Consider the following 25234-nt stretch of genomic DNA (forward strand, 5'->3'; position numbering starts at 1 on the left):
TATTTGTTTTTTTTATGGCTGTAAAGTATAAAACAACGAATATAATTGTCTTGTTTCTAGGACAACTCCAACTTTCCGCGAGGTAATATTCAATATTCGTGTTGACTGCGAGGAAACAGTTTTAAATTGCAAAACAAAAGTTACTTGTGCGCTTAAGAAAATTTAATAGGGTTAATTTTGTCTTTCGACTGCACTCATGGACTTGCGGTCATTGTCTTTTTCAGACATAAAAAAAACAAAACAGTTTTGAGCTGGATGTCTCCAGAAATGAAACAGCATAAATTCATCATTGCTTCTTTCCCCTCAGACAGTCTCTGCTACACCCAACTTTCGTCCCGTGTCCCTTATCGCTGTGAAGAAACAGGCCCCGGAGGACCTCACAATCAAAACAAATCGACCACGCGTGCTTTTCCCGCATCAATGACGTCACGTTGCCCCTCCCCTTCCCCCCCAGCAAGTAAACAGAAAAGAGCGAGGAAAGCGCTCGTGTCTTCCGCCGTTAACGGAGCTCGACGTGAGAAATAAGCGATGGGGCGTTAGCGACGGGCGTTAATCCCCCCATTCACCGAGTGTTTTTTTACGGTTTCGGTGCGCGCAGCTGACTGGTTCTGGTACGCGACGATGAAGGGAGAGGCGGAAGTGAAGTCACTTGACAGAACCGTCCATGTTATTATTGTTATTTTGGTAGCCCTGTGATGAGACGTGCTGGGGAGCCGTTCGCTCTCCGAGACAGCGAGCGCTCACGGTACCGCAGGCCGCTCCGGAACCCACACCGCGCCTCGCTACCACCACCATCACCGCTGCCGCCTCCTCGCTGACCCGGAGACAGGAGCCTCGCTGGCGGCTGGGGGGAGGAGGAGGAGGAGGAGGAGGAGGAGGAGGAGGAGGAGGTTGTGAAGACCCAGCTTCAGCTCGGCTCCTACGCTCCCGAAAATAAAACGGCGACGAAATCGGCCGTAGAAGCGGCTCCACTGGTTCTGTCTGTAGCAGGAAGGTGCCGCCGCAGACATGAACGGTATCACCAAGAGCCGGTTCGAGGTAATGACACAGGGAGGGAGTGGACCACCAGCGGTTAAACTGTTTGTCTCCAGTAGGGAGTCTTGTATAAGCAAACTGTGTTTGAGTGTGTGTGTGTGCGTGTGTGTGCGTGGGGCTTTGCTCCTAATTTGTACACGCAGTCAGGAGCTGAGGCGTTTTGTTGGTCAAGGGTAATCCGAAATCCTGTTGTTGTCCTCCCGCACCAGCAGCAGACAGTGAAAACACGGAGCTGGGGACTGCTGGACAGACAGCAGGGCTGTGGCTGAGTGTACAGTCAATATATCAGGGTCTGTCGCCTGAGGTTACAGGCTTTCAGAGAGAGCTGCAGCGTTTATATAGTTTTCACTCTGATAGGGCAGAAGACACGGGCTGGATTACCCCAATAGCCCCCTGCCCCCTCCCAGAAAAAAGACATACTACACATGAGGGCCGGAGCCTGCCCAAGGTATAAGCAAACTAAGCTGCTGCTTATGACCCCTTGAGGCCAGCACGGGGGCCCAAGAGCTCTTCATTTCTCACATATTATAGATTATTTAAACAAATGTAAACGTCATTTAAATTTAAGGTTTAATTTGGATTTTTAAAAATCTGTTAGGATGTTTTCACACCTGATAGTACGGTAGACTCAATTTGTTTGGGGACAAAAGTGACAACATCTGTTACATTTTCAGCTTGTGAGGCTTGATTTTACTTTGCACAGTGTCTTAACAAGCGACACACTTTGAAAAGCCTGCTTACCACCTATAGTGGCGCTGCACCAAGAACTACTTAAGGAAATGATCAAGACACTGAGTGTGTTTGGCAATAAACCAGGAGGCATTTCTCCTGCTAGCGTTTGTTTTGGTTGTATTTACCCAGAACGCACTGCGCTTTAGTCCGCTTCCTACATTTGGAGCAGACTCCAGTCCACTCGGCATTCACATAAGCATTCGAACTGTGCCAGATGTCTACACTGAAAAGCATGGTCACCTGACCGAATGAGTAGGTTAGACAAATATAATACTTTTTTCCTCCACAGTTTATACGTCTATCCATTGTCTAAACCTACAATAAATGTGGAGAACATACAACTACATGCAGAAGGTCCTGGGATTTGAGCCCAGGACCTTCTCGTGCGAGGCAACCATGCGACTAACTGTTCAGCTCTGTTAGCATAAAAGCTAGCCGGATAAGGGAGAGTTTTTATGGAAACTCTGGGCCTGATCAGCATTGATCTTGGTTCAGTATTTTATGAGTGATATGTACAGTCTCAGCACTGTCTGCTGCAAATAAGCCGTGACAGAGGAGCCGTCACAGCCAATGACATGTCAGTGTGAAGTCGAATGGTATCTTTAAACTAGTTTACAAACTCCTTTGTTAAATCCACGGCTGGCTGCAGACTTTAAGAACAATGACTCCATGATACGCTTCATTAAACACACTGAGTGTTTTTTTAGATTAGCTACACAAAATCCACTGTTACAGGGAAGCAGTTCAAAACACAAGCTTTTATTCCTAACAGGCCCACTAAAACACTTTGGTCTCTCAACATTTGACTTCACAGCGGATTCAGTCCTAATATCACCCAGTCCGACAGGCGCTGAGCACGGTTTATCTGATGTGCTGTTCACACATTGCTGAGATTCTTTAGGGTTTGACTTGATGGTACTTGACTTTCTCAGTTGGGTGTGCTCACATACTCAGTGGGAGTGAACTTGTTGGTGTTCTTGCATGAAAACCAGTGTATTGTGGAAAAAACAAACAAACTGTGGGCTGGCGAGAAAAGATCACGCTAACTAGCTGACTATTAGAAACCTGAGATATTTTGTAGTCGGTTTTACAGAAAGGCTCCGTTATTGACGTAGTACAACTGTAATTTCTTTAAAGCAGTTTTTATTTGGTAAAAAAGAAAATTTCAGGCTGTCCAAATTTGCTGCAAGCTCTCTAGGAACAGGAACGCCACCTCACCGCTTAGGGAAGCTGCACTGCTGTTATAATAAATAAAAGAACCAGTTGCTGAGGTTTATCTGCTCCATAATCAACTTAGAATGCAGATTTTAAAGTCTCCATCCAAAACTCATCATCAAGTTTTTTTTTGTCCATTGACTCATTGTGATTTTCTGTGTTTCTCTTTGGTTTTATTTTAGGAATTTGCTCTTAAATCCTTTAAAATTGACGCATTGCATGAAGAATTTATTTTGTAGTTAGGCCTGTAAATCGACCAATTCTTTGCTTATCTTGTTGTTGTTTAGTGTATGTGGCCTTTCCTCTCCACTGCTATCACATGTGCGTTCAGTATGACAGACCGCTGCAAAGCTAGTGCCTCAGTACAGTTGGTTGCATTTCAATAGATGGAAATATTTTATCTATTGTCATAATAAACAGAAACTATCTGCAATGTTTTCCGTCTAGAATCAACTTGGAATGTACGTCATTAAATTTGAACCTTTCTACATGATTGGACTGATTTTACAGTGCATTTCTGTATATAAATGGTATATTTTTAGTTTAAGTGCTTTTAGAGGTCATTTGTTGCATGCTAGTTGTATACAAATGAAATAAACTCAATAAAATGTTCAGTTTCTAAGCTAAAGTAAAAGATAAGTGACATGTTTCAGAGGTGGTTTTAGCTCCAGTCTTCTTTTTTAGACATTTTATCACCTCAACATTTTATGTTCCCTGTTGAGGTTCAGGACTTTTTTATTTAATAGATTCACAGTTTCCACATTCTGTCATATGACAAACAAGCTTTAAAACTTATTTAACGCAATTTACTTTTGTTTTTGGAGCATTTAGGTAAAACACTTGTAGCAGGGACAACATAATTTCTTCTTTAGATTATAAAATACTTATAGAGTTGTTTATTGAAAATATATGTGGATTAGTTGCAAGTGGCAGTATGCATTCTTGTGCACTTTAGTACTGTGATGTTCCAGAATAAGGCTGGATCACTGCTGAAGTTTCCCCAAAAAGCTGCATCTCCAGTCAGAGATCAAAATTTTTTTTCCCCAGATGTTTTTTTCCAACGTTTTCTCTCTTCTGTTCTGACCAATCACAAAGTACCTGCTGCAGAAAATTATCTCCACAGCAGGATGCTGCCAACACCATTTCAGACCGCAAAGATGGTAATTATAAGGTGGTTCTGAGCAGCCCATATCCCTCTGCAGATGCTGGAGGAAACGGGATCGTATCGTTTAATCTTTATTTAATCTGACAACGGGAGTTTGCTCCTAACTACACTAAGAGTTGTTCAGAAGGCAATTTGCTTCCTCTCAGCAGGCTGTCATGAACCTTTAATCATCTTATGACTTTTGTCTTGCAACTGTGTCATAAAAGTCTGACTTATTTTCCATTAAGGCCCTCTGGATCTCATTATTTAGACCTTTTATAGACCATTCTGCGTTTGCTTTTCTGTTTTACAAAATGTTTCAATGGCTTCTGTGCTTTTTGGGACTTTCAATTCCTGAAAAATTTTAGAGTATCCTCTCCATCGTCAAAACACTTGAAGGTTCCAGCTTCTATTTTGACATTTGTCATCTGTAAGACCTAAGGGAAAGAGTTGTGTGTGTGCTCTGTTTATCATCTCCACTGGAGGATTTTTAGGCTGTTGAAAACATTTCAAGACCAACTGCAAAAAGTAATGTACAGTGTCTTTCACAGATCTCAATGTGTTTTATTGGGCTAAAACAAACTGGCCCACATTCTCCAAGTGGAAGGAAAGTGATGCATGGGTTTTCAAATATTTTTACAAAAAGAGTGGCATGCTTTTGAGTTCTATCCCCTCGATTCAATACATCATAGACACTCGTTTTTGCAAGTACGAGTGTACAAAACGAGTGTACTCACCTATTCTTCTTTTCCAAAATAGTTCAACATCAGTCAGACTGGATGAAGAGCTTTTGTGAATATCAATTTTCAAGTCTTGCCACAGATCCTCAACCATGGTGAACTCCTTCATTCTAGCGCTGGATTGATGTTTGAGGTTGTTTTTCTGCTGGAACCTGTATGCTTGTCTCTAGTATTTTGCAGTATTCCTTACACGATTGCCCTGCATCCATCTATTTTTCTCATAAACTCCAGCCAGCTCCTGAAAAAATGGTGTGTTTATGGCGATGTGCAATGTTTGTTTTTAGATGTAGATGGGGGAGAAAAAAAAAATCAATTTTGGTCTTATCTGCCCAGAGTACTCCTTCTTCCACATATTTGCTGTTTCCCCTACATGGCTTGTGGAAGACTTAAAATAGGATACATGAAAGCTTCCTTTCAGCAGTGATTTTCTTCTTCCAACTATTTGATAAAGTACAGATTTTTCTGGTGCAAAATTAGATTAGAGTCTCCCATCTGAGTTGTGGCTCTTGGCAGCTCATTCAGAGTTACTGTGGGTCTCTTGGCTGGTTGTTTAAATTGATGCTCACCTTGCCCAGGATGCCAGCTTTAGGTGAATGGATTAGGCAGTTTTTCTCCTTTCTTTTCATGTTCAGATATTTGACAGAATAATACTCAATTCCTCAAACCACCTGTGGAGTGATTGTACAGACACATGTTGTAATTGATTGTTAAAGCCATGTTATAGCAATGGTGGCATCAATAAAGTAATCTAGATACTGGATTCTTGATATTTAATTTAATTGCTCATTTTATTAATTACTTTGCGTCATTTTTAAGTTTTATATGGGTTATATTCCAGTTAATTTAATATGAATAGCTTCTGCTTCCCAGTCAAAAATGAACTACTTTGTCATATAATTATAAGTGAATTCGGACAGTAAAGTGTTGAAGTTTGGGATATTGTTTTATAACATAACACCGCTTCAAACTTCTCCACAACTTTCTTACATACCTGCCTGCTGTGTTCCTGTCCACGTCATTGGACCTTGCTTATTAATAATGTGACATCTAAAAGTTGCATTTGGCTGCAGTTTTATTCAGGGGTGACCGAGGAAATGTACTGAACACATTCCACTTTTGTCTGATTTTCTTTTTGCAAAGACCTTTAAAAATTGTGTATAATTTTCTTTTCACTTCTGCTATGTGATACTTTGTTTTGGTCTGTCACAAAACCCTGAAAAGAAACACTTTTATATATATTTTTTGCCTTTCTCTTGACTAAATGTTTAAAACGTCAAGGTTTAGGAAAATTTCTGCCTTTCCAGTGTTTTCCAATCAAATTAAACTAAAGACTTCTAACATCATGATAACAAGCAAACTTTTCTATAAGGGAGGAGCTTGAAGTGATCTAAAAACCTTTAAATTGGCACACTGCAGTGGTTGATGCTTAAATTCAATATAACGATGTGTTTTAGTCATAAAAAATGCGACAGAGCTTTATGGAGTAGCAAGGGTGTGAGCTGTGATGAACATCTTAAGTGCGCTTACACATTTCAAGCATCTTTGTCTAGTTTGCTGTTGCCATAGCAGAGTCGTTAACATTCAAACCAGTTTGGTTAATATTTTGCAGAAAATCTCTCTCTCTTTTGTCTCTTCTACCTCTCAAACTCTTAAACTCTGTCTCTTTATTTTTCTCCTGGTTCTTCTTTTACGTTGTGGTTTTTAACAAATAATCTTTATTTTTGTTTTCTTTTCTAGTCTTTCACGGTAGTTCAGTTTCTGTCTTCTGATCTTTACTTCCCCTTTTAGTCGTCTCTTTGCTCTTTTTGACTGCTTTCTGTTTCAAAGAGGTTATGTCTGCTCATCCTGCACAGCGATCACTCCCCTCCCCTTTGTTTTCTTGTTTGCATGTGACACAGCAGGGAGTCCTCCACGTTAGATACACTTGCTGACTCCTTTAGGATCCAAGCGTGTCACTGACAGGATGTGCGTGTGCCTGCAGATGCTGTTTGATTGCGGGTGTTTGTCCTAATCTGAATTCATAGCCCAGCTCGATTGGGAACGTTCTGAAACTGTTCTTCACCCAGAACGGTCAGGCTTTAATAACCTACGAGTGTGTCTAAGCATACGTGTGTATGTGTGTGCCGCTCAGCAGATGGCCAGACATCCAGCGAGTAGGCTAATTGAGATAAGCATGCCAACAAGCTGACCAGGCTGACAGAATTATAATGTTGCAGGGAGGGGACATGAGAAGCCAAATGTGTCTCTGGTGTGTTTATTAGTATAAATTAAAGATGTGTTAGCTCAGTTTTGGATGACTAATGTAAACAAGTTGTAGGGCTCTGTTTCTGCTCATGTTTGACATAAATAAAACCTTAAACGGTTGTGGTTGCTGCCTCTGTTTATACACTCGTAGGACACAGATTCCCTCACATTTTTACGAGCTTGGTAAACTTACAATCCTCTCACCATTATTGCTATTTATCTTGTGTCTCTGCAGGTGTTCTCAAACAGCGATGAAGCACCAATTAACAAGAAGCTCCCCAAAGAGCTTCTTCTCAGGTAGGGTTGAAAACACAGCAGTAACGCAATCTCTCACCCACAACACGACACAAATTGCCCTTGACTGAACTCTTAGGTCAGGGTTATTCATTAGCTGAATCAGCCGATAGCCTGTGTGATGTATATCAGCCCCTTACCTTGACATGTTTAAATGTGTGACCCACAGACCAATATTTTGTTTCACGCCAGCTGCACAGGCTCCATAAATTTGGCATTATGCATGGCCTCACACGTGCTCATCTTCCCAGGGTGATCTGTATGTGCCGTATGGGTTAGCTTATGTCTTGGAAAGAGGCACAGCTGCAGGTACCTCCTCTGATACATGATGTTATTTCTGTGCTTGTGCAATGCTAGATTGCGTGTGCATGTGTGAAACACTCCTGAGGCCTGTGTAAGCTGTATATGGGTGTGTGTGTGTGTGTGTGAGAGAGAGAGAGAGAGTGAGTGTGTGCTATAAATAGTTTGTCTTAGCTTGTGGGGAATTCCGCAGTGCTGTGTTCCTCTGCTGCTCCATCTGCACTCCAAAGAGGCTACCAGTCCACCCAGTAGCACCATCACACTTTCACTGGTCGGACAGGGTAGAATACGCTTTCCAGCTGCAACACATGACCCACTGTCACATGTGTCATATCAAGACAGTTGCACAACATCAGCTGTGAGGGGGACTCATTGTGACAGCAGTAAATCTTGTTTGTAAACCATGGATTGTGGTTTAGATGGAGCTTCTTTTTTTTTCTCGCTTATAATTTTGTTTCTCAGTGAAAGACACTATGATGTCCATGTGCTTAAAACAGTTTCTAAAGTAGCTTGAAATGGTTTCTTTTATGATGAAAAGAAAAAGTTATCAGACTTAAAATGTAAGATTTAATGTTTAATTTTTTATTTAAGATTAACAGTTTGTTTATAGCATAAACTAAGCTTCATACTTTAAATCAACTGATTTATGGCGATGAATTTTAAATTGCTGATAGAAAGTAAAAAAGAAAGCATAAAAGATTTAAAGTAAAAAATTACCATGACTCCCTTTTCTTGCTAGAAATATGACAAAAAATGAGCAGGATCAGCATTCACTGGATGATGGAAAACCAAAAATATAACCTTTTTCCAAACAGTGAACCCATCATATGTACGGATTACCTGATTGTTTTGATGATAACACTCTTTGGTGTAAACATTCTCACTGAGGAAAGAAATCTCAAATTTTGTCCTTTTGAGCTTTTAACCTCATACTCTTATAAACATGCAGCAAAACTGGGCAATGCTAGTCCTTGAGGGACAGGCTCTAGTGTGTTATAGATGTTTTATAGGCCTTTTTACAGGAGCCTGATAATGACAAAATCATCTGTTTTTAGGGATGTTCCAGCAGGAAGATATCTGAAATGTACAGTAGTTGTCTCAAACTGCAGTTCTCAAGGTTCGGTAACTTGTAGATGTGTCCCTTGTCCTACATACTTGAATTAAATGGCAAAACTGCCTTACTAGCTTTCAGTTGAACTACACGACTGCATGCTAATGAGGTAGTACTGGAACCAGGTGTGCTGCAGCAGAAGGATATCTAAATGTTGAAGGACAACAGCCCTTTAGGACAGGCGTTTGAGACAACTAATGTACAGAATACCGGCCCTTAAAGACCAAAACAATTCACCATTCCCTTACTTTTCATGTACTGTTTGTAATGTGAATTGCTTATATGGGATGCTAATGACAGTTTAACATCCATCTATCCATCCTGGTTCCCATCTGCAGCAGACATTGAGCAAGAGGTGGGGTACACTGTGCAAGAGGTACACCCTGCACATGTCTCCAGTCCATCATAGGACAACACAAAAGACAAATCACAATGTCCACACACATTCAAACCTAGCAGCAATTTAAAAACTCTAGTTGACCTAATTTCAAACCCAGGACCCTCTTGCTGCAAGGCAGCATTACTACTAACTGGTCCACTGCATAGTGTCCCTCCTTTCCAAATATGAATAATTAATGACCTCTCATGGTATGAGGACATGGAAAAAACAGTGTGAAATCTGTCCAAAGAGAAAATGGCTTCATAAAGTCAGAACTTTAAAAATACAGGTGATTGGAAATCAGCCACAAGACTGATAGTTTATATCAAATGAGATGTATGAATTTTTTTTTTTCTCATTATGTTACACAATTAGGAAATAAGGATAGGAACGGAAGAGTTCATGAACAAGTCCAGAAGATCAGATGGTGGTGCAAACCTCTGCTGTTTAGTGAAAGTCTTCAGATGAATTCTTCTCACCATAGAGTTTAATGTCAGACTTTGAATATTTGACTGCTCTCTCTATCAGGATTTGCTATGAGAGGTTATTAATTAAATCGGTTGATTTCCTGGCACAGACGCAGCTTGTATAGACTATTAATTCACAGAAGGGTTGAGGCCATTCCACACACTTTGCTAAAGTGTTCATAAATGCAGTATATTCAAACATCTCAATGTGTTTCTCATTGTGACATAAAATCTTTCTCCAGAAGGCACCTACCTTGTCCATATCGATTACTGAAAATTTGAGTTGAACTTCAAGGTGTTTATTTTATTATAGTGACTCCATTTTGATGTAAAAATTGCTGTGGACTCTGGCTCTTCCACTTTATGAGAGGCTTGTGCCTTAGTGGTTCCTTTGTTGTTTCTTATTATTCTAACCAGCTTTCCTTTCTTTGAGGGTGACATCTTGGATCACATTGTTAAAACAACGATCCAACAGGATGTTTAATGATGTGTAATTTGTAAAGGGACATTTGTCCAATTAGAGGGAGTGTATCCACATACTATAAATTCTTGTGCGCCCAATTCTATTTTTTTTTAATCCATTGAAGTTGTTTGTTTTATCATAGTTCCACTCTGTAAAACAAAACAAGGTTTTAGTTATCTAAGGAATGCTCCAAATTCGCAGATCATGACAGTGATCTGCGAATGTGGCCCTGTCGAATATTTTAGCTTCAAAGGACAAAAGCATTTTTGAATGACATTAGGGAGTAGTCTCATTAAATCATTGTTCAAACTGTGAGGTATGTAGCCGGTTAGCATGCTCAACGCTTTGATTTGTGCTTTTGCTTTGGTAATATTTTCTCTTGTAGAGGGAAGAATACATCTAGAAAAATATTCAGTCAAATCCCTAACAGTCTGTAAAAAACATAAATAGGAAATAATCTAGTGAAACTCAGTTATTAATTATATTAGAAGCCTGATTCACTTGGATTTTAGAAACAAGTTAATTTCTTGTGGGAGAAAGTTGATGGTCTAATGAAACTAAACTAGAACTTTTATGTCACAGTTTTACAGATCGCAGTTGACAAAAAAAAGCAGCACTATTAATCACAAGAAGAACACAAATAGTTACTTTTCTTCTGATGGGACTGATTTAAGTCAGATAAAGACTGACTCTCCCAGAAGAAAGTTCAAGATCTGTAATGGTCTAGCAAGGAAACCTCCGATCCTCCTCAGGTAGACACATCGAATTATCAAACAAACAAAAACTTGGATGCAAAACTGCATTTTGTTGATTTGTACTTGTGACATGTGCAATGACAATAAAGTTGAATTCTATTCTATTCTTTGTGACATGCTAATAAACTCAAAAGAAAGGAGACTGAAAGCCAAAATTATAGAAGTAGGGTTGTAAAGAATATTAAAGGTGGTTTTAGATTGATTTATCCTTTAGTCCTGTGTGATGATTTAATGTGTTCATAAATAAACCTGGATTGGAAACTCCACTTTTTAGCATCACAAAGGGTGTCATTTCAAGATCAACTGCATGATGAACCAGGGAATGTAACTCATGCTAATTAAATTAGATGGCTAAAGGGTTTTATCATCTGTAAGCATTTGTTAGGAAACACAAGATTCTTTTTTAATCTGCTTCTTTTTTTGTTTTTGTTGTTTTGTCCTTAAAACACCTAGTAACTCGAGGAAATTATTCACATCGCTTTTTTTTTTTTTTTTTCAGTCAGCAGTCCAAAACCCATTATTCATGATATGAGGAACAACATCTCCACAGAACATTGGGTACTTTTTCCTGAATATTGGCTTGGGTAATAATTTGATTATAATAATAGCTTTCAGTTTTCAGGCTATCATTTAATAAAGACACAGCAGCAGGTCTGAATTAAAACTCTCTGCTAGGGTTAGGGGAGGTTTATTAGTTTGCTGCTTCATGACAAACTCTGTGTTTGTAGTATGTCATTCATGTGCTCTATTTTGGTAACTGTAGTGCCAAAATTTCTTACAAGTTTGTTAATCTGTATAATTGCTCTTGTTTTTGGTGTTTGTGCTCATGTTTAATCTATCTCTGTGGATGTTCCTGAGTTCGCCGCTTTGTTTTCTTGTCCCTCTGCCTCTCAGCTGGTGCATGATAAGCAGCTGTTATGTAGGCCGGCTCGCTGTGCATATAAACTGTGAAAAACAGCTGCGATATACAAGAACTACGTCTGACAGAGAGAGTTTGGAGCCGTTCAGGGTCTCCTTACGCAGAAGGGCTGACTCAGCAGGCTCCCCACCAGCAGCACCCAAATTTATGTCTGAGCTGTTACTGTAGCAACCAGCCTCAAACTGTGCCGAAAGCTGGACTAGCTCTTATCTTGCCACGCTTCAAGGGTCAGGTGTTAATTTTTTTCATCACTGTAAACTATTAAGATCCTGTCTGGAGAAAAAGGGAAGGATTTGACAGAGCAATCAAAGACTATTAGCTTATTTCTCGCACTGAATCTCTGGATTAGGGCTTTCTTATGTGTATTCAGGTGGAAAACCTATTAAAGATGTCGGGGTGTTATGCCTCTGAATTTAGCTGTGCTGTGTTTTTGACCCCTCCCTCCCCCTTTTCTGTCATGTCTCCTTTATGAAATTGTAACTGTCACACAATGCAGTGTAACTGCTGACATTTTTCACATTTTGTTGTAGCTTGTGCAACATAAAATTGCCATTTAACTTCTGAAAGTTGCAACAGTATTGGTTCTGTTTTACGCACATTTTTCAGCTGTGTTTTTTTTAAAAATTTATCTATATAGTCACATGATGCACCATAATGTCAAACTAGTGGTCATTAAAGGAAGTCAAAAATCAATTTAACGCCCTAAACATGCTAACTGATTTACACCAGAGGTGTCAAATTCATTTTCCTTTTGGGCCAAATCGAGATCATGAATATTTTTTAAGTGCCAGTGGTGCCAGAATGTATTGATAAAACCCGTCAAACTGTTAAACTAGAAATAACTTGTTAAAATTGCATAATATTGAACATCTTTTCAGTTCCTCCATGATTTTCTGATTTTTCTTTTGCAATAAAAAAGTGTTTGCGGTAGTAATTTAGAAATATTTGCACTTCTCTATGATGGTAAATGTGACTTTTTATTACTTGCCGTATCATTATGGATTATAACTCAACATAAGGCTGATGTAGCTGTTTAGTAGAAGTAAAAAATACTGCCACCTGCAGGTGGGAGTAAACCATCACTAGGATCCAATGTTTTTCACAATTTTTGCGAAAAATCTGCAATAAACTTCTGGATTGGTGCAAAAAAGTCCAAAAGGATTTGTTGATTTTGCGTAAATTTCCACAATAATTCACAAAAAACTTTAGGGACTGATTGATGCAATTTGGCAGTAAACTGATAAAAACTGCTTTAAATTGATTGATAAAATAATAATTTAAGCACCCTGTTATTTTGTCAGTTCTATTTATGTATCCCTTTAGGGCGGGCCACATAAAAAGCTGTGGTGGACCAGATGTGGCCCCCGGGCCATGAGTTTGACACAAGTGCCTTACATGTACATAAAATATAATCATCTGTTGCAAACTGATGATGTGATGACAACTGCAGCTGAAGTATTGTGCAGCTCTGCAGTTACATACTTCAATATGTTGGACTGATTGCTGGATTAATTTTGAGATAATATTAAATTACACATAAATGTTCTCTATTTTGCACATCTTAGAACGGCTGGGACAACAAACAATTTTCTGTGCATCTGATTGATTTTCATTTGAGTGTTTAGAAACTGAATTCTGTGGGTGGTAAAACGCCCCTCTGACACACTTAATAGAAAGTTAGATTGTATTTGATTAAAACAGACATTCTATCAATAATCAGTGTCATGGCCATTAACCAGTTATTAGAAGGGGGATCGATGAGCGGGAGCTTGATTGGCCAGCCGCAGTGATGACTGATTGTGTGTTCCTGTACAGTGGTATGTGTGTGGAAGTGTGCATGTGCTGTCTGTGAACTGGGAGCAATGCTATACTGTTTGTGTGGTCCTACTTTGCTGACAAAAAACCTCTGGTATAGATTACACGGACATGTCTGAACATGTCCCGACCCAACACGCCTCAAAACACACAGCCTCTGTCTGGGTGAAGAGAGGAAAACAATGGACAGCTCGTGTTCACAGGGTTTTAAAGGACATTCACACGACAGCTGTACTTTAAACCTTGGCACCGTGACAATCTTTTAAAACTATATTTTCTATACGTTCTTCCTATGAAACAGCTTCTCTGAGAAGGAACAAGTAGTTTCATTACTGGCAACTGGGACGGCAAACGCATTCATGTTTGTGTTTGGGCTCATTTGGATCCTCATGTATATGCATGTACTGTACGTTTGGATGTCTGTGGCCCAGCTTGTCTGAGTGCCAGAGATTACTCATTGGCAGATTAATGGATTGAGCTGACCCAGTAGCCCGGCTGCATGCGGCCCTTTGTGGCTGACCGGCCCTCGGCTCAAACACCGCCTCGATGTTGGGCTCTCCTGCTGCCAATCTAACAGATTACCCCTTATTTTAAAGCCACTTGTCAGACTTTTATATGAAATAAGTCAAGCTAGTATCTATAGAACATCTCTGATTTCTGTTGTTTTTATATTGTAAGAGATTATTTTTTCAAGATTAAATCTAAGCTTCCAGATGCCAGTTCCTCTGGTGACATCACAAAAGGCGTAAGGCGACTAATGATAATTGTTTACTTGCCATATTGTTTTGTAATGACTGCTGATCAAATCTTGATTCTTGTGCCTCATGTGATGTCATCAATACAATGGGGGAGAAATTATATTTAATTTTTCTTTTTGTTTTTTGCTTTCCTTTAAAACTTTGCATTTTATGAAATTGTTATAAAATCCATACATCAGAACCAGCTATGATTATATTGCCAGTAAATGTGTCAGCTGAAGAAAATGCACCACTAGAGAGGATTAAAAAAAAAAGAGTTTAACGACACAGAAGAGAAAATGCATTTAACCATAGCAACAGCTGTGAAAATTGTCAAAATTAAGATGAAGTTTTTGTTTCTCTTTCCAGAATATTTTCCTATTTAGACGTGGTTACACTCTGCAGATGTGCACAGGTGTCAAAGGTAAGCACAATCTGTCAAAACTTTATGCAAATGTACCCACTTGCACTTCTGATTCCAGCAAATATTTTTTAAATGACATCTTTGATCCAATTTAAACTCTTTGACCAGTCTTGAATTTCCTTTTAGTGTTAATAATAAAGTGCCCTCTGCTGGCCTTAAGCAAATTAACAGTGCCATAGTCTACTAAAAACTGAAAACTGTTTAGAACTGAATCATCTATTAAAAAAAAAAACAAACACTAAAGTTCAATTCTGCACAGGGATATATTTCTTTTTCTGGAGCTACTGGTGTTTTTCTTGTAACATTATAAGTCAGTCCTCGTTGCTTTTATTGCTGATCTCAAAGTGACAAGGTAACCTGACTCAGAGGTCATAAGAACGGGGAGAAAACTATACAATTTTCTCAACACCTCCAGATTTTTCTCAGTGTCATAGCTTTATGCTGCCTTTTCGTCCCAAGCTACTTCCTTTTATTCTTATTTGGACTGATTGTGGTTCAATTATTCAGGGTATTGGACATCTTGTCATAGTAAAGAATGATTAACATCATCTGCGCTTTTAGAATGACCTTCCCAGAGTTTAGAGAGATATTCACTGAGGAACTAAAATTAGAAAAAGTTATGTAGATCACAAAGTGTTTTTTGGACATTCTAGTTACATTTTCTTAAAGTATTTTCAATTTATCATTGATATCACTTACATAGATATCGATTTAAATGTATATACATTATGTGTTTAGGTACACAAATTGGATTTAATCTTAAAAAACGTTTGCTAATAAAATGGTAATAATTTTGATTGATCTATACATAAAAAAATTATATATTTTTAATTATTATTGAAGTTTATTTTTTAGGTTATTTTCCCATATTAAGCTTTTAATAAATAAATAAATAAACTTGATATTTTAATGATCAAGTTTATTTTTAAAAAAATGCTGTTTATAGTCATTTGCTTTGGCCATATGGGGATCCAAAGGGAGTAAAATTGACCATTAAAGGAATGGAAGTATTCACATTTATAAAGATTATTAGTAAATTGTATTTAATGTATTAATGCTGAGTTTCATGAGTTTGCCATTAGGCTGGCTCTCTACCAGCTTCCCTCGTGCTACAGGAAATGCCTTTCGCCGCTTTCCACCTCTGTCTGACCCACTTCCCTGTCCGCTTCTGGTGTCCCCCTCTCAGGCGTGGAACGTCCTGGCTCTAGATGGCAGCAACTGGCAGAAGATCGACTTGTTCAACTTCCAGACTGACATAGAAGTGAGTCCTGTGTTTCTGATGGTGAAGGTGATAAAGTGGACAGTAATGTATTCGCTGCATGTGTAAATGTGAACATTGGTTGAGTAGCATTACCCAGTCGAAGGCTTAGTTCTGGGTCAGTAGGCTTTGGTGTGGACTGTGACGTCTCAGCTGATCCACTGTCCTGTTGCCCACTCACATTGCTCTCTCTCTCTGTTTGGCCTTGTGTCCCTCAGGGCCGGGTGGTAGAAAACATTTCGAAGCGTTGTGGAGGTTTCCTGAGGCAGCTTAGCCTCAGGGGCTGCCTGAGCGTTGGAGATGCTTCTATGAAGTGAGATTCCCATTGTCTCTCTGGCACACACTGATTAGATGAGTGTACTTCAGCTTTGATCTTTTTTTCCAATAAAAGAAAAACTCATTCTCTTGTTGGTTTGTTTACTTGCTGCTATTGCCTCTGTGATTATAAGTTTAAGCAGCTTGTACTTCTTCATTCCATGGGGATTTTACTGGGAGCTCTTTTATTTACGTTTCATCCTAGTTTACTTTGTACCCACTCAAAAAAAAAGAAGGAAAATCAACCTCTTGTTATACAGTTCTTTTGTATGATGGGCTCTATTGCTCCTATAAAAAGCAGGTTTATAAAAATGTTCCTACTCCTTGAACGTTTTCTAATTTGCTCACATATTTTGCCATGCATTTCATTTATTTGTCATGTAATTGTAGGATTGTTGAGGCTTCATACGTGGCAGACCAACAGAAGTATATCTTCCAAGTGTTATAAATAATAAGAAAAAATGTGGTTCATCTTTGTACAGCCATTGTTCTACGCAAAATGGCTCAGATTGTTTTGAACATTGTAAATAGAAATGTTAGTTTTGACACAGATTTTCAATTGGATCTAGATCTGGACTTTGAATGGGACAATGAAATTTGTGAATATGCACTTTATTTTTGACTCTAGACACCTCCACATAAAATCTAGCCAGCTGTGCTCTCCCTGCTGAAGAAAAGCACACCCACATTATGAGGCTGCCACCACCCTGTTTTGGCATTAGGATGGCCTTTCAGACGAGGGTCAAAAAAAGTTCAATATTGGTCCCATCTGAACAAACAACCTTCTTCAGCCCGTTTGCTCTCTAGCCTACATTAATCTTTGAAAACCGCAGAAACAGATTTTCTTTTCCTAGCTGCTCTGGATTTTATTCAGAAATATCAGGGTAAATACAATACATGGCACACTTTTCAGATTTTTGTTAGAAAAAGTCTTAAAGCTTTCAGTTATTCTCCTTTTTCACATAAAGTCCCAATGAAATACATTAGTTTGTAACAACACTTTCAAAGGGTTTAAAAACCTTTGAAATGCTCTATAAAGAAGTTAAATATGTGGCTAAGGGTTGAAAGTTTCAAATAAGAGCAACATGTGAAAGAAAAGTGCCCATTAGACTGTGAATTGGCTCCCACACACTCCCACAATCTGACTTTTAAGTAAAAAAAAAAAAAAAAAAAAGAAACAGTTCTTGAGAAATTCCCTTTCTAACGCTTCACCTGCTTCCCAGGACATTTGCTCAGAACTGTAGAAACATCGAAGTGCTGAACCTGAACGGCTGCACCAAGATCACAGACAGCACCTGCCTCAGCCTCAGCAAGTTTTGCTCCAAGCTCAAACAGTTAGATCTCACCTCCTGCGTCTCCGTCACCAACCACTCCCTCAAGGCCCTGAGGTATTCCTGAGTCTTAGCCCTACGTTTACCTCTGCAGGTCTTACACACTTAAATGTTTTGCAAACGCTGTTTGTCAAAGTGCCTTGATCTTCATACCTTTTTTGTTTTCATGTTGATGTTGTTTAGCGACGGCTGCAGAATGCTGGAGATGTTGAATCTGTCATGGTGTGACCAGATCACGCGTGACGGCATTGAGGCCCTGGCTAGAGGTTGCACTGGTTTACGAGCACTTTTCCTCAGAGGCTGCACACAGGTAAAACACACAACCTATTTAATTTTATTACCGTGTTTCTTTTTGCAGTTCATTATTATATAGTTGTTTGTATGAATTACCTTTATAAAATTTTATATCCACTATGGAGTGTTAGAAAAAAACGGAAGTAAATTTCTGGCAAAAAATCTAAAATTTTCTAAAAAAACCAAATAAATTTCTGAGTTTGAAAAGTCCAATTTTTTTGACTTTTCAAACTCAGAAATTTCCAGGATTCTTTTTTTCTAAAAACAAATCTGGGACTTTTTGACTGAAAATTACATTTTTTATCTACAATTCCTAATTTTTGATTAAGTGAAATTCCACCCTTCACAAAAATTATAACAGATTCTGCTTTAAAGATTTGTGCCTTTTTACACACGTTCTGGTAATTATTAATCTCTTTAGGAAAATATATACATTTTTATATATTTTTTTCTTTTGAGAAATGTGACATTAAATATTTAATTGCACACCTAAATTATAGAAATAGATCTCACTAATAATGTGTTTGCTATAATCCAGCTGGACGACGGCGCACTGAAAAACCTACAGAAGCACTGCCCTGAACTGACCACCATCAATATGCAGTCCTGCACAGTAAGTCAAGCATTTCACTAAGAGCTGTTTTATTGAATGGACTAACTATTTGCGATAACTGAGGGAAATGTTTGTGTGAATGAATGTTCTTCTAACTTGTTTTTCTGTGTCTGACACCACCAGCAAATAACAGATGAAGGCCTGGTCAGTTTGTGTCGGGGATGCCACAAGTTGCAGATCCTCTGCATATCTGGCTGCAGTAATGTCACTGATGCCTCTCTGACTGCACTGGGACTTAATTGTCCTCAACTCAAGTAAGTAGCATTACTTTAAACGTAACTGGCTTATCTAAATGCATAAAATTGTAATTTGAATTTGAAGCTTATGATTGGTGTCAGTATCCCCTCCTGGTCACAGATTTCTTTAATGGAAAGATTTGCCCCGCCTCCAATTGCTTATCGGAACTTTTTCTGTTTTGCAAGAATCCTTGAGGCTGCGCGATGTTCACTTGTTACTGATGTGGGGTTCACAGTTCTTGCAAGGGTGAGTTTTATTAGTTTGTGTTACTGGTCACTCCTTTAGCGATCCCTTTCACATCAGATTAAGACATACTCATGGTCTTCTGGACAACAGTCGTACTGGACATGACTACTGGAATTTACCTGTGTTTATGGTAGGTTTCTGCGCCTCCACCATTAGTTGTAGCTACTCTGTGAGGAAAATGAACACCACTGATTCGTCAGATTATCAGCAGAAGGTTAGGAGGGCTTTATGTGTTGAACACTGTGCACTACTGAGTGCAAAAAGTTGTTTAATGGAATTGCACAACATTCAAAATTGGTATATTTTCTCCTGATCACTGATCTGATCACACCAATGCTCTCAAGCTGTTTTTTTTATGAGTTGCAATGGGTGTATTGTGTGATTGTGGTATAAAGCCTGTTGCTCATGACTTTTCCTCCTCATACTTTGTCCTCATAGCTAAAAACATTGCCTGAACCTTTTCTTGAGAGTATGATGTATACATTTTGCATTCATAAGTAATAGTCATCCACGTTCTGGCTGATTGTTGATGCCAGGGTGGGGTCTTACATCAATGTGAAGGGTCTTGAGCCAACCATCCATTTCACTTACCATTTCTAAATTGAATTGAATTTACTTCTGAACAACCCATCCATTTTTTTTTCACAGAACTGTCATGAGCTTGAAAAAATGGACTTAGAAGAATGTATTCTGGTAAGTGAATGTGTGGCATTTAGTGTATCGCTTATCATTTATTGTGAAACATTTTCTATCATCATAAGATTTTTGATTTATTGTTGTCTTTACAAATTTTATGTAATGATGTTAAAAAAAAACACAAAACAAAAATATTAATTTTATCATTTTCTCCACTTTTGATACATTAATCCTCTCGTTCCACAAGAGTATCAATAAATGTGCAGCTGTGTGCAACTTAGTAATGCAAATATCACTTCTTTCAGTAACTAGTGTCCTGAAAAAGCCTACTTAAATTAGGCTTCTTCATTATCAAAATAGTTCCTCAAAATATTGTGTCAAATTTCCAAGTCTCGTTCACCTCTACTTTATTGGTTGTTCTGAGAAGAGGTTAGACTGTAGCAGGCTGGAGCAGTATGGCAATGTGGATAGAAGTTTTTTTTCTATAGTATTCTTGTTGCATACCCTTTGAATCACTATTAAATGCAGCGAGCAGGACAGAGAGAGATTCACTGCAACACATTATCTTACAGCACATCACTCCACATTGAGATGTCGGCCTCAAAGCTGTGTGTAGACATGTGAAGACATTTTCTAATCAAGCTTTTCCTCCCCCCAGGTGACCGATAACACCTTGGTTCAGCTGTCAATCCACTGCCCACGGCTGCAAGCATTGGTAAACATTTAGACCTGCACTGTCTGAATTTGTACCAGAACCCTCTCAGCCTGGCTATATATCAATGTGTCTTCATCCGTTCTCTCATGCCCCCGGCAGTCCCTGTCCCACTGTGAGCTGATCACCGATGATGGCATCAGAGCTCTTAGCAACAGCACCTGTGGCCAGGAGCGCCTCACAGTGGTGGAGCTGGACAACTGTCCCCTCATCACTGACGTGACCCTGGAGCACCTCAAGAGCTGCCACCGTCTGGAACGGATTGAACTCTACGACTGCCAGCAAGTCACCAGGGCTGGCATCAAACGCATCAGGGTGAGCAGCACAAACAGAGATGTTTTTGCTTTTCTTATTGTGAAAAGGGTGCAGTTTATTTACACTTTAGGGATTTTTCTTTGATTAGATTAATCCTGGTTTGTTTTCAACATTGTTTTCTAGGTGAGAAGGATTTTTACATGGCTTCTAATTTTGTGCGGAAAATAGTTTTTCAAAATCAACAAAGTGCAACATTTTACAAACAGGCTCATAAATGTAAATAGGGCAAACTTTGCATGAATTTCAACTAGCAAATCAAATTTCTTTAGTTTGACAAACTGAAATAACATAATTATAGATCTGGATTTAGTGGGGTAATTATTAACATGTGTCAACATTTCAGTTAACTTACTGGTGGGTCGATGTTGCATGAGGATTTTGAGGTTATCTCCCTTTACTGACTCTAATATTGGGCATTAGGGCTGATAGTTCCTTACAGAAGATAAACACGTTTCAACATCATTCAGTTAATGTCCTTTCTGGGTGTTTTGTCTATGCAAGCAAGTCTCATCCTGTGCTATTTATCATTCTTGCCCAGTAGAAATGCATATATGTTACAAAAAGCACTGTAAAAATATGTTAGTATTGTAAGAGGTGAGCTTATGTAAAGTTCCTACTTTCTGCTAATACCGTTCAGATTGGTTATCATGAGCATGTCTGCCATTGCAAGATTTTAATTTATTATGGATATTTTCTTCCACACAAAGTCAAAATGTATACATGTGGAATGAAATGCATACTTGCACTCCCACTGCTATTGGGCTAATTTTCTCTTACCAAGTTCATACCTGACCACAAACTTTTTCTAGCCATTAACCGGCCTTTGTCATGTCTTTGGCTGGATGTTTTTCCACTCATACAGGCAGAATTTGTATAATTCATTTGGACTGTTTTTTGTTTTGTTCTCACAGACTAGCTCATACATTTTTTATAAGCCTGGCGGGTCTACAGGCTTTACTTGTGCCCCCACCAGACTAAAAAGTGCTATTATTTATTTAAGTCTTTTTTTAAGTGTTTGCATTTTTAATGACTTTATAGTTGGTGTTCAGGTATCAATCTTCCAATCTTTCAAATATGCATAATTATAAAGTATTTATAAAGATATTTTCAAATTTCATGTCAACTTTAAATATTTTTTAACTCAAAAACATGACGGGCCGTGGTTGACTGCCCTAGCACCCAACCATTGGGCTTAGCGAGTTTTCTGGGTGAAACCTTGTATCATGTTTAAAACTGGGTATTGGGATTATCTTACTTTAAGCCATGTAAAACCTATTTTAATGTGTGTTTGGGATTGTTATAAAGTTGAAGCATCCATTTATGTACAGATAGCTTGCCCAAACTGCCATCCTCACATAAAAATAAACTGCCTACCATTTACCAAATGGGCAATTTGGGCACATGCCCCTGGACCCTTTGGGGCAGAGAGGAGCGGCTACATAATTATAGTCCACACATTTTAAAATTGTACAATCAGAATAAAATAAAAGTAAAAAAAATAAACTCTTTGTATTGTTTCTGTTATATGTCAGTCTGTTGACTTGACGGGTAATGATTGTAAGCAGCCGCCGATGCACTGTGTAAATTAGCTAAATCTAATGATGAGGTGGGTGGGCATAGAGCATGTGGTTTCCATTGTACTGATCAAATTTTCTAAGAACAAGTTGAGGTTAGAACTGTAATTAATTTATAACTGATCCATGGTCAGTGAGGAAACAGAAAAAGATAGAACGAGGTAATGACGCCACTTCAAGCTCGATGGTATCATGGAAACCCTGAACTAGGCGAATCAATTACAGAAAGCATCTGGAAGGAAATTCTACTCAAAGTGTTTTCAGAATTTCAGAAACTTTGGAAGAAAGGGGGAGGACTTTTTAACTCCTGGCAGCAATAAAAGCTCCAAATAAATTACATTTATGCTGATGATAAGTGGATTTAAACTTGCGACCAAACTAATAAATGTATTTCTTTATTTCACAGGCCCAGCTTCCGGATATCAAAGTGCACGCATACTTTGCCCCAGTAACGCCTCCCCCCTCTGTGCATGGAGGGGGCCAGCGTCTGTGCCGTTGCTGCATCATCCTCTGACAATGGAGGGCCAGAGGGGGCCACCTCTGTCTACAGGTCCTGCTGCTTTGATATGGGCTCCAAAGGGGTTGCGGGTGGGAGGGAGGGAGGAACAGGGGGGGCTAGGGTAGGCGGTGAAGGAGAGGGGAGGGGCTGGACCCACTCACTGCTCCTGATCATAGATCAATACATGCACTGATCTCCACTGATCCCTGATCGGTTTAAACCGCCCCTCCTCTCTCTTCCTGCTCACCAGTCGGCACTGCAGCAGCGCGGGGGGATTGGAGAGGTTGAAGGAAATAGATATGATTGGAAGGACTTTCTTTATTTCTGTCTTGTTCTCTCCTTCATTCTCCAAAGACAAAAACAGGTTCTCCACTTCATAGTGAATCACGCACCGTGTGATATCCAACCTTTTGGTGCAACAGACTGCAGTGGAACATCAAAAACATGCATAAAATGCATTATTTTCAAACACAAAAAAAGAGAAAAGGTGTTCTCTCCATCCTGGACTAGTTACAAACTCTAGAGTTTCATCTCAGCCGATCACATGTCACCTTTATGTGACCATCCTGTGATTCTTTTTGCTTCAGCTAATAGACTTGCAGCTCTGTGAGAGACAAGAGGCGGGATGTGTCTGAAATGCAGATCTTGTGCAAGTACTGGCACAGCGAGCTTGAGTCTGAAGTGTGGAACACTTGGGACAAACAGGAAGTACAACAAAACAGGACATGTGACCTATTTGTGCATCTGGGAAACTTTTTGTTCAGATTTTGATTCTGTTTGTACAGAGAATGTTTTGCAACACGAAAAAATATGAGCTTCACAGCAACTCACTCAAAAACTGGGGAAAGGCCAAACAACTGCAACTCCTTTTTTTCAGTGCTTATTGTAAGTGTCCATGACTGTCTATTCAGAAAGAGACATATGCTTGTCTTTTTAATGTAAAAACTGTTGCTGTTTAACAAGAAGGACCTATGACAAGACCCTGAGGGTCAAAAAGCGCTTTGTTACACTGCTTCTGGAAAGAATGACCTCTGTTGTGACCTTTGTGGTTCTGCTGGCTTGTAGGCCCTGGTCCAATCCTGTCAGTAAGCCCTGTGAACTATCTCCTACTTGACACTGAAGCATTTGTTTACATTTCAGATTAAGGTTAGCAGCAGAGGCTAACCTGTTTACATTGGAAGGTTTCCTGTCCCCATTACTGTTCAGAGTGAGTCTGAGTAGTTATATTACACATATATGACTGTGGCACACAGTTAAGGGGACTGTGACATCCAGTATTCAGATTTATTGCTGTGTGTATCTGGATATCAATCAGGGCTTTGGTAGGTGGAACTGCTTCAAAACTGAATACGAAGAGAGCTAAAGGATTGGCTTCAAGACTCAGCAAAGGCACCTCAAGTTTTTTGACAATCACATAAATTTATTTATTTGGAAGACTCTCTAGTATAGTTCTATGTAACTGTCACTTTACCTTTGTTCTAAGATGTTATAAATTGGCTTATATCTTTCCATTTCAGCTGTTTACTGTTGCTAAGCAGTGCATTAATATTTATTAAGAATAGAATCCTATACTTCTGAGAAAATTTATCAGAATAATTTATTAGATTTAACAGAGTCCCTGTTGTCACTACAGAAGATGCAAAACCTAGCAAAGTTAAATGTGATTGCTGGAAAGTCCTAAAATTGCTGGTTTAATTTGCTTAGTATGCCTTAAGATCAACAGGATCTCTCCTTTGTCTTGCCATGATGGAAATGGAGCCCCTTAAAAATGTTTCCAACAAAATGAAACCAGCTTGTGAGATAATGCTACACTAAAAACTGGTAAATGCTGTCTAGTGCCAAGTGCTTAAAGGCTTTGGAGAGAGGCAGGGCAGTGGGAAGGATCAAAGATTAAGAAAAAGGAAGATTAAGATTTAGATGGATACATAGCTGGCATGACTGGTTGTTATACTAATGTCCTCTGACAGTTTTAACAGTTTTATGTTTAAGAAAAATAAAGAAATACATGAAAAAATAGACAAATGAACAAATAAAGATGACTAATAGTAAACCATTCATGTCTCTTTAATGAAACCAGTGTTCCACCACAATCTGGAAAATTATAGAATTTGTTTTCAAAATTTCTAATTCAAGTAAAAATATTGTGCATGGAAAATACCTATTTCCAGAATCCATACCCATTTTAATTCTGTAAATGTTTCACTGTATGCAAATCTCCTCTATGGTAAAGTTCTGTATTTTTATTTAAAATGGCTTAAAAAATAAAAAAAAGACCAGAAGTGGCGACAATCTAAGTTAGGAGAAAATAATGTATTTTTGCCAAAACATTGGTAAGTTCTCAGTGGATTTTATCTCTACATCTGAGGGGCCGTTCTGAAGAAAACTGCGGCAGATCGGCATCTAGATGTCACCAAAGGGCCATGCTGAGAG

General features: G+C 38.9%; 1 protein-coding gene across 1 annotated transcript; it reads left to right on the forward strand.

Annotated features, from left to right (window-relative positions):
• Window positions 1–437: 437 nt before the first annotated feature.
• On the forward strand, window positions 438–24857 carry fbxl2 (F-box and leucine-rich repeat protein 2). Its single transcript, XM_032580753.1, has 14 exons — window positions 438–1038; window positions 7346–7407; window positions 14720–14774; window positions 15961–16035; window positions 16251–16345; window positions 17571–17735; window positions 17862–17988; window positions 18511–18585; window positions 18709–18839; window positions 19008–19068; window positions 19717–19761; window positions 20363–20419; window positions 20519–20731; window positions 22712–24857. Exons 1-14 carry the CDS (start codon window positions 1009–1011, stop codon window positions 22817–22819), a joined length of 1299 nt encoding a protein of 432 aa, XP_032436644.1. The 5' UTR covers window positions 438–1008; the 3' UTR covers window positions 22820–24857.
• Window positions 24858–25234: the final 377 nt, after the last annotated feature.

The sequence above is a fragment of the Xiphophorus hellerii genome, chromosome 13, assembly GCF_003331165.1.
Source record: "Xiphophorus hellerii strain 12219 chromosome 13, Xiphophorus_hellerii-4.1, whole genome shotgun sequence".
Classification (NCBI taxonomy): domain Eukaryota; kingdom Metazoa; phylum Chordata; class Actinopteri; order Cyprinodontiformes; family Poeciliidae; genus Xiphophorus; species Xiphophorus hellerii.

Coding starts and splice junctions, on each gene's coding strand:
- fbxl2 (XM_032580753.1), top strand. CDS start 1,009: ATGAACGGTATCACCAAGAGCCGGTTCGAG. Junction 14,775..15,960: donor GATGTGCACAGGTGTCAAAG/GTAAGCACAATC, acceptor TCCCCCTCTCAG/GCGTGGAACGTCCTGGCTCT. Junction 18,586..18,708: donor TCAATATGCAGTCCTGCACA/GTAAGTCAAGCA, acceptor TGACACCACCAG/CAAATAACAGATGAAGGCCT.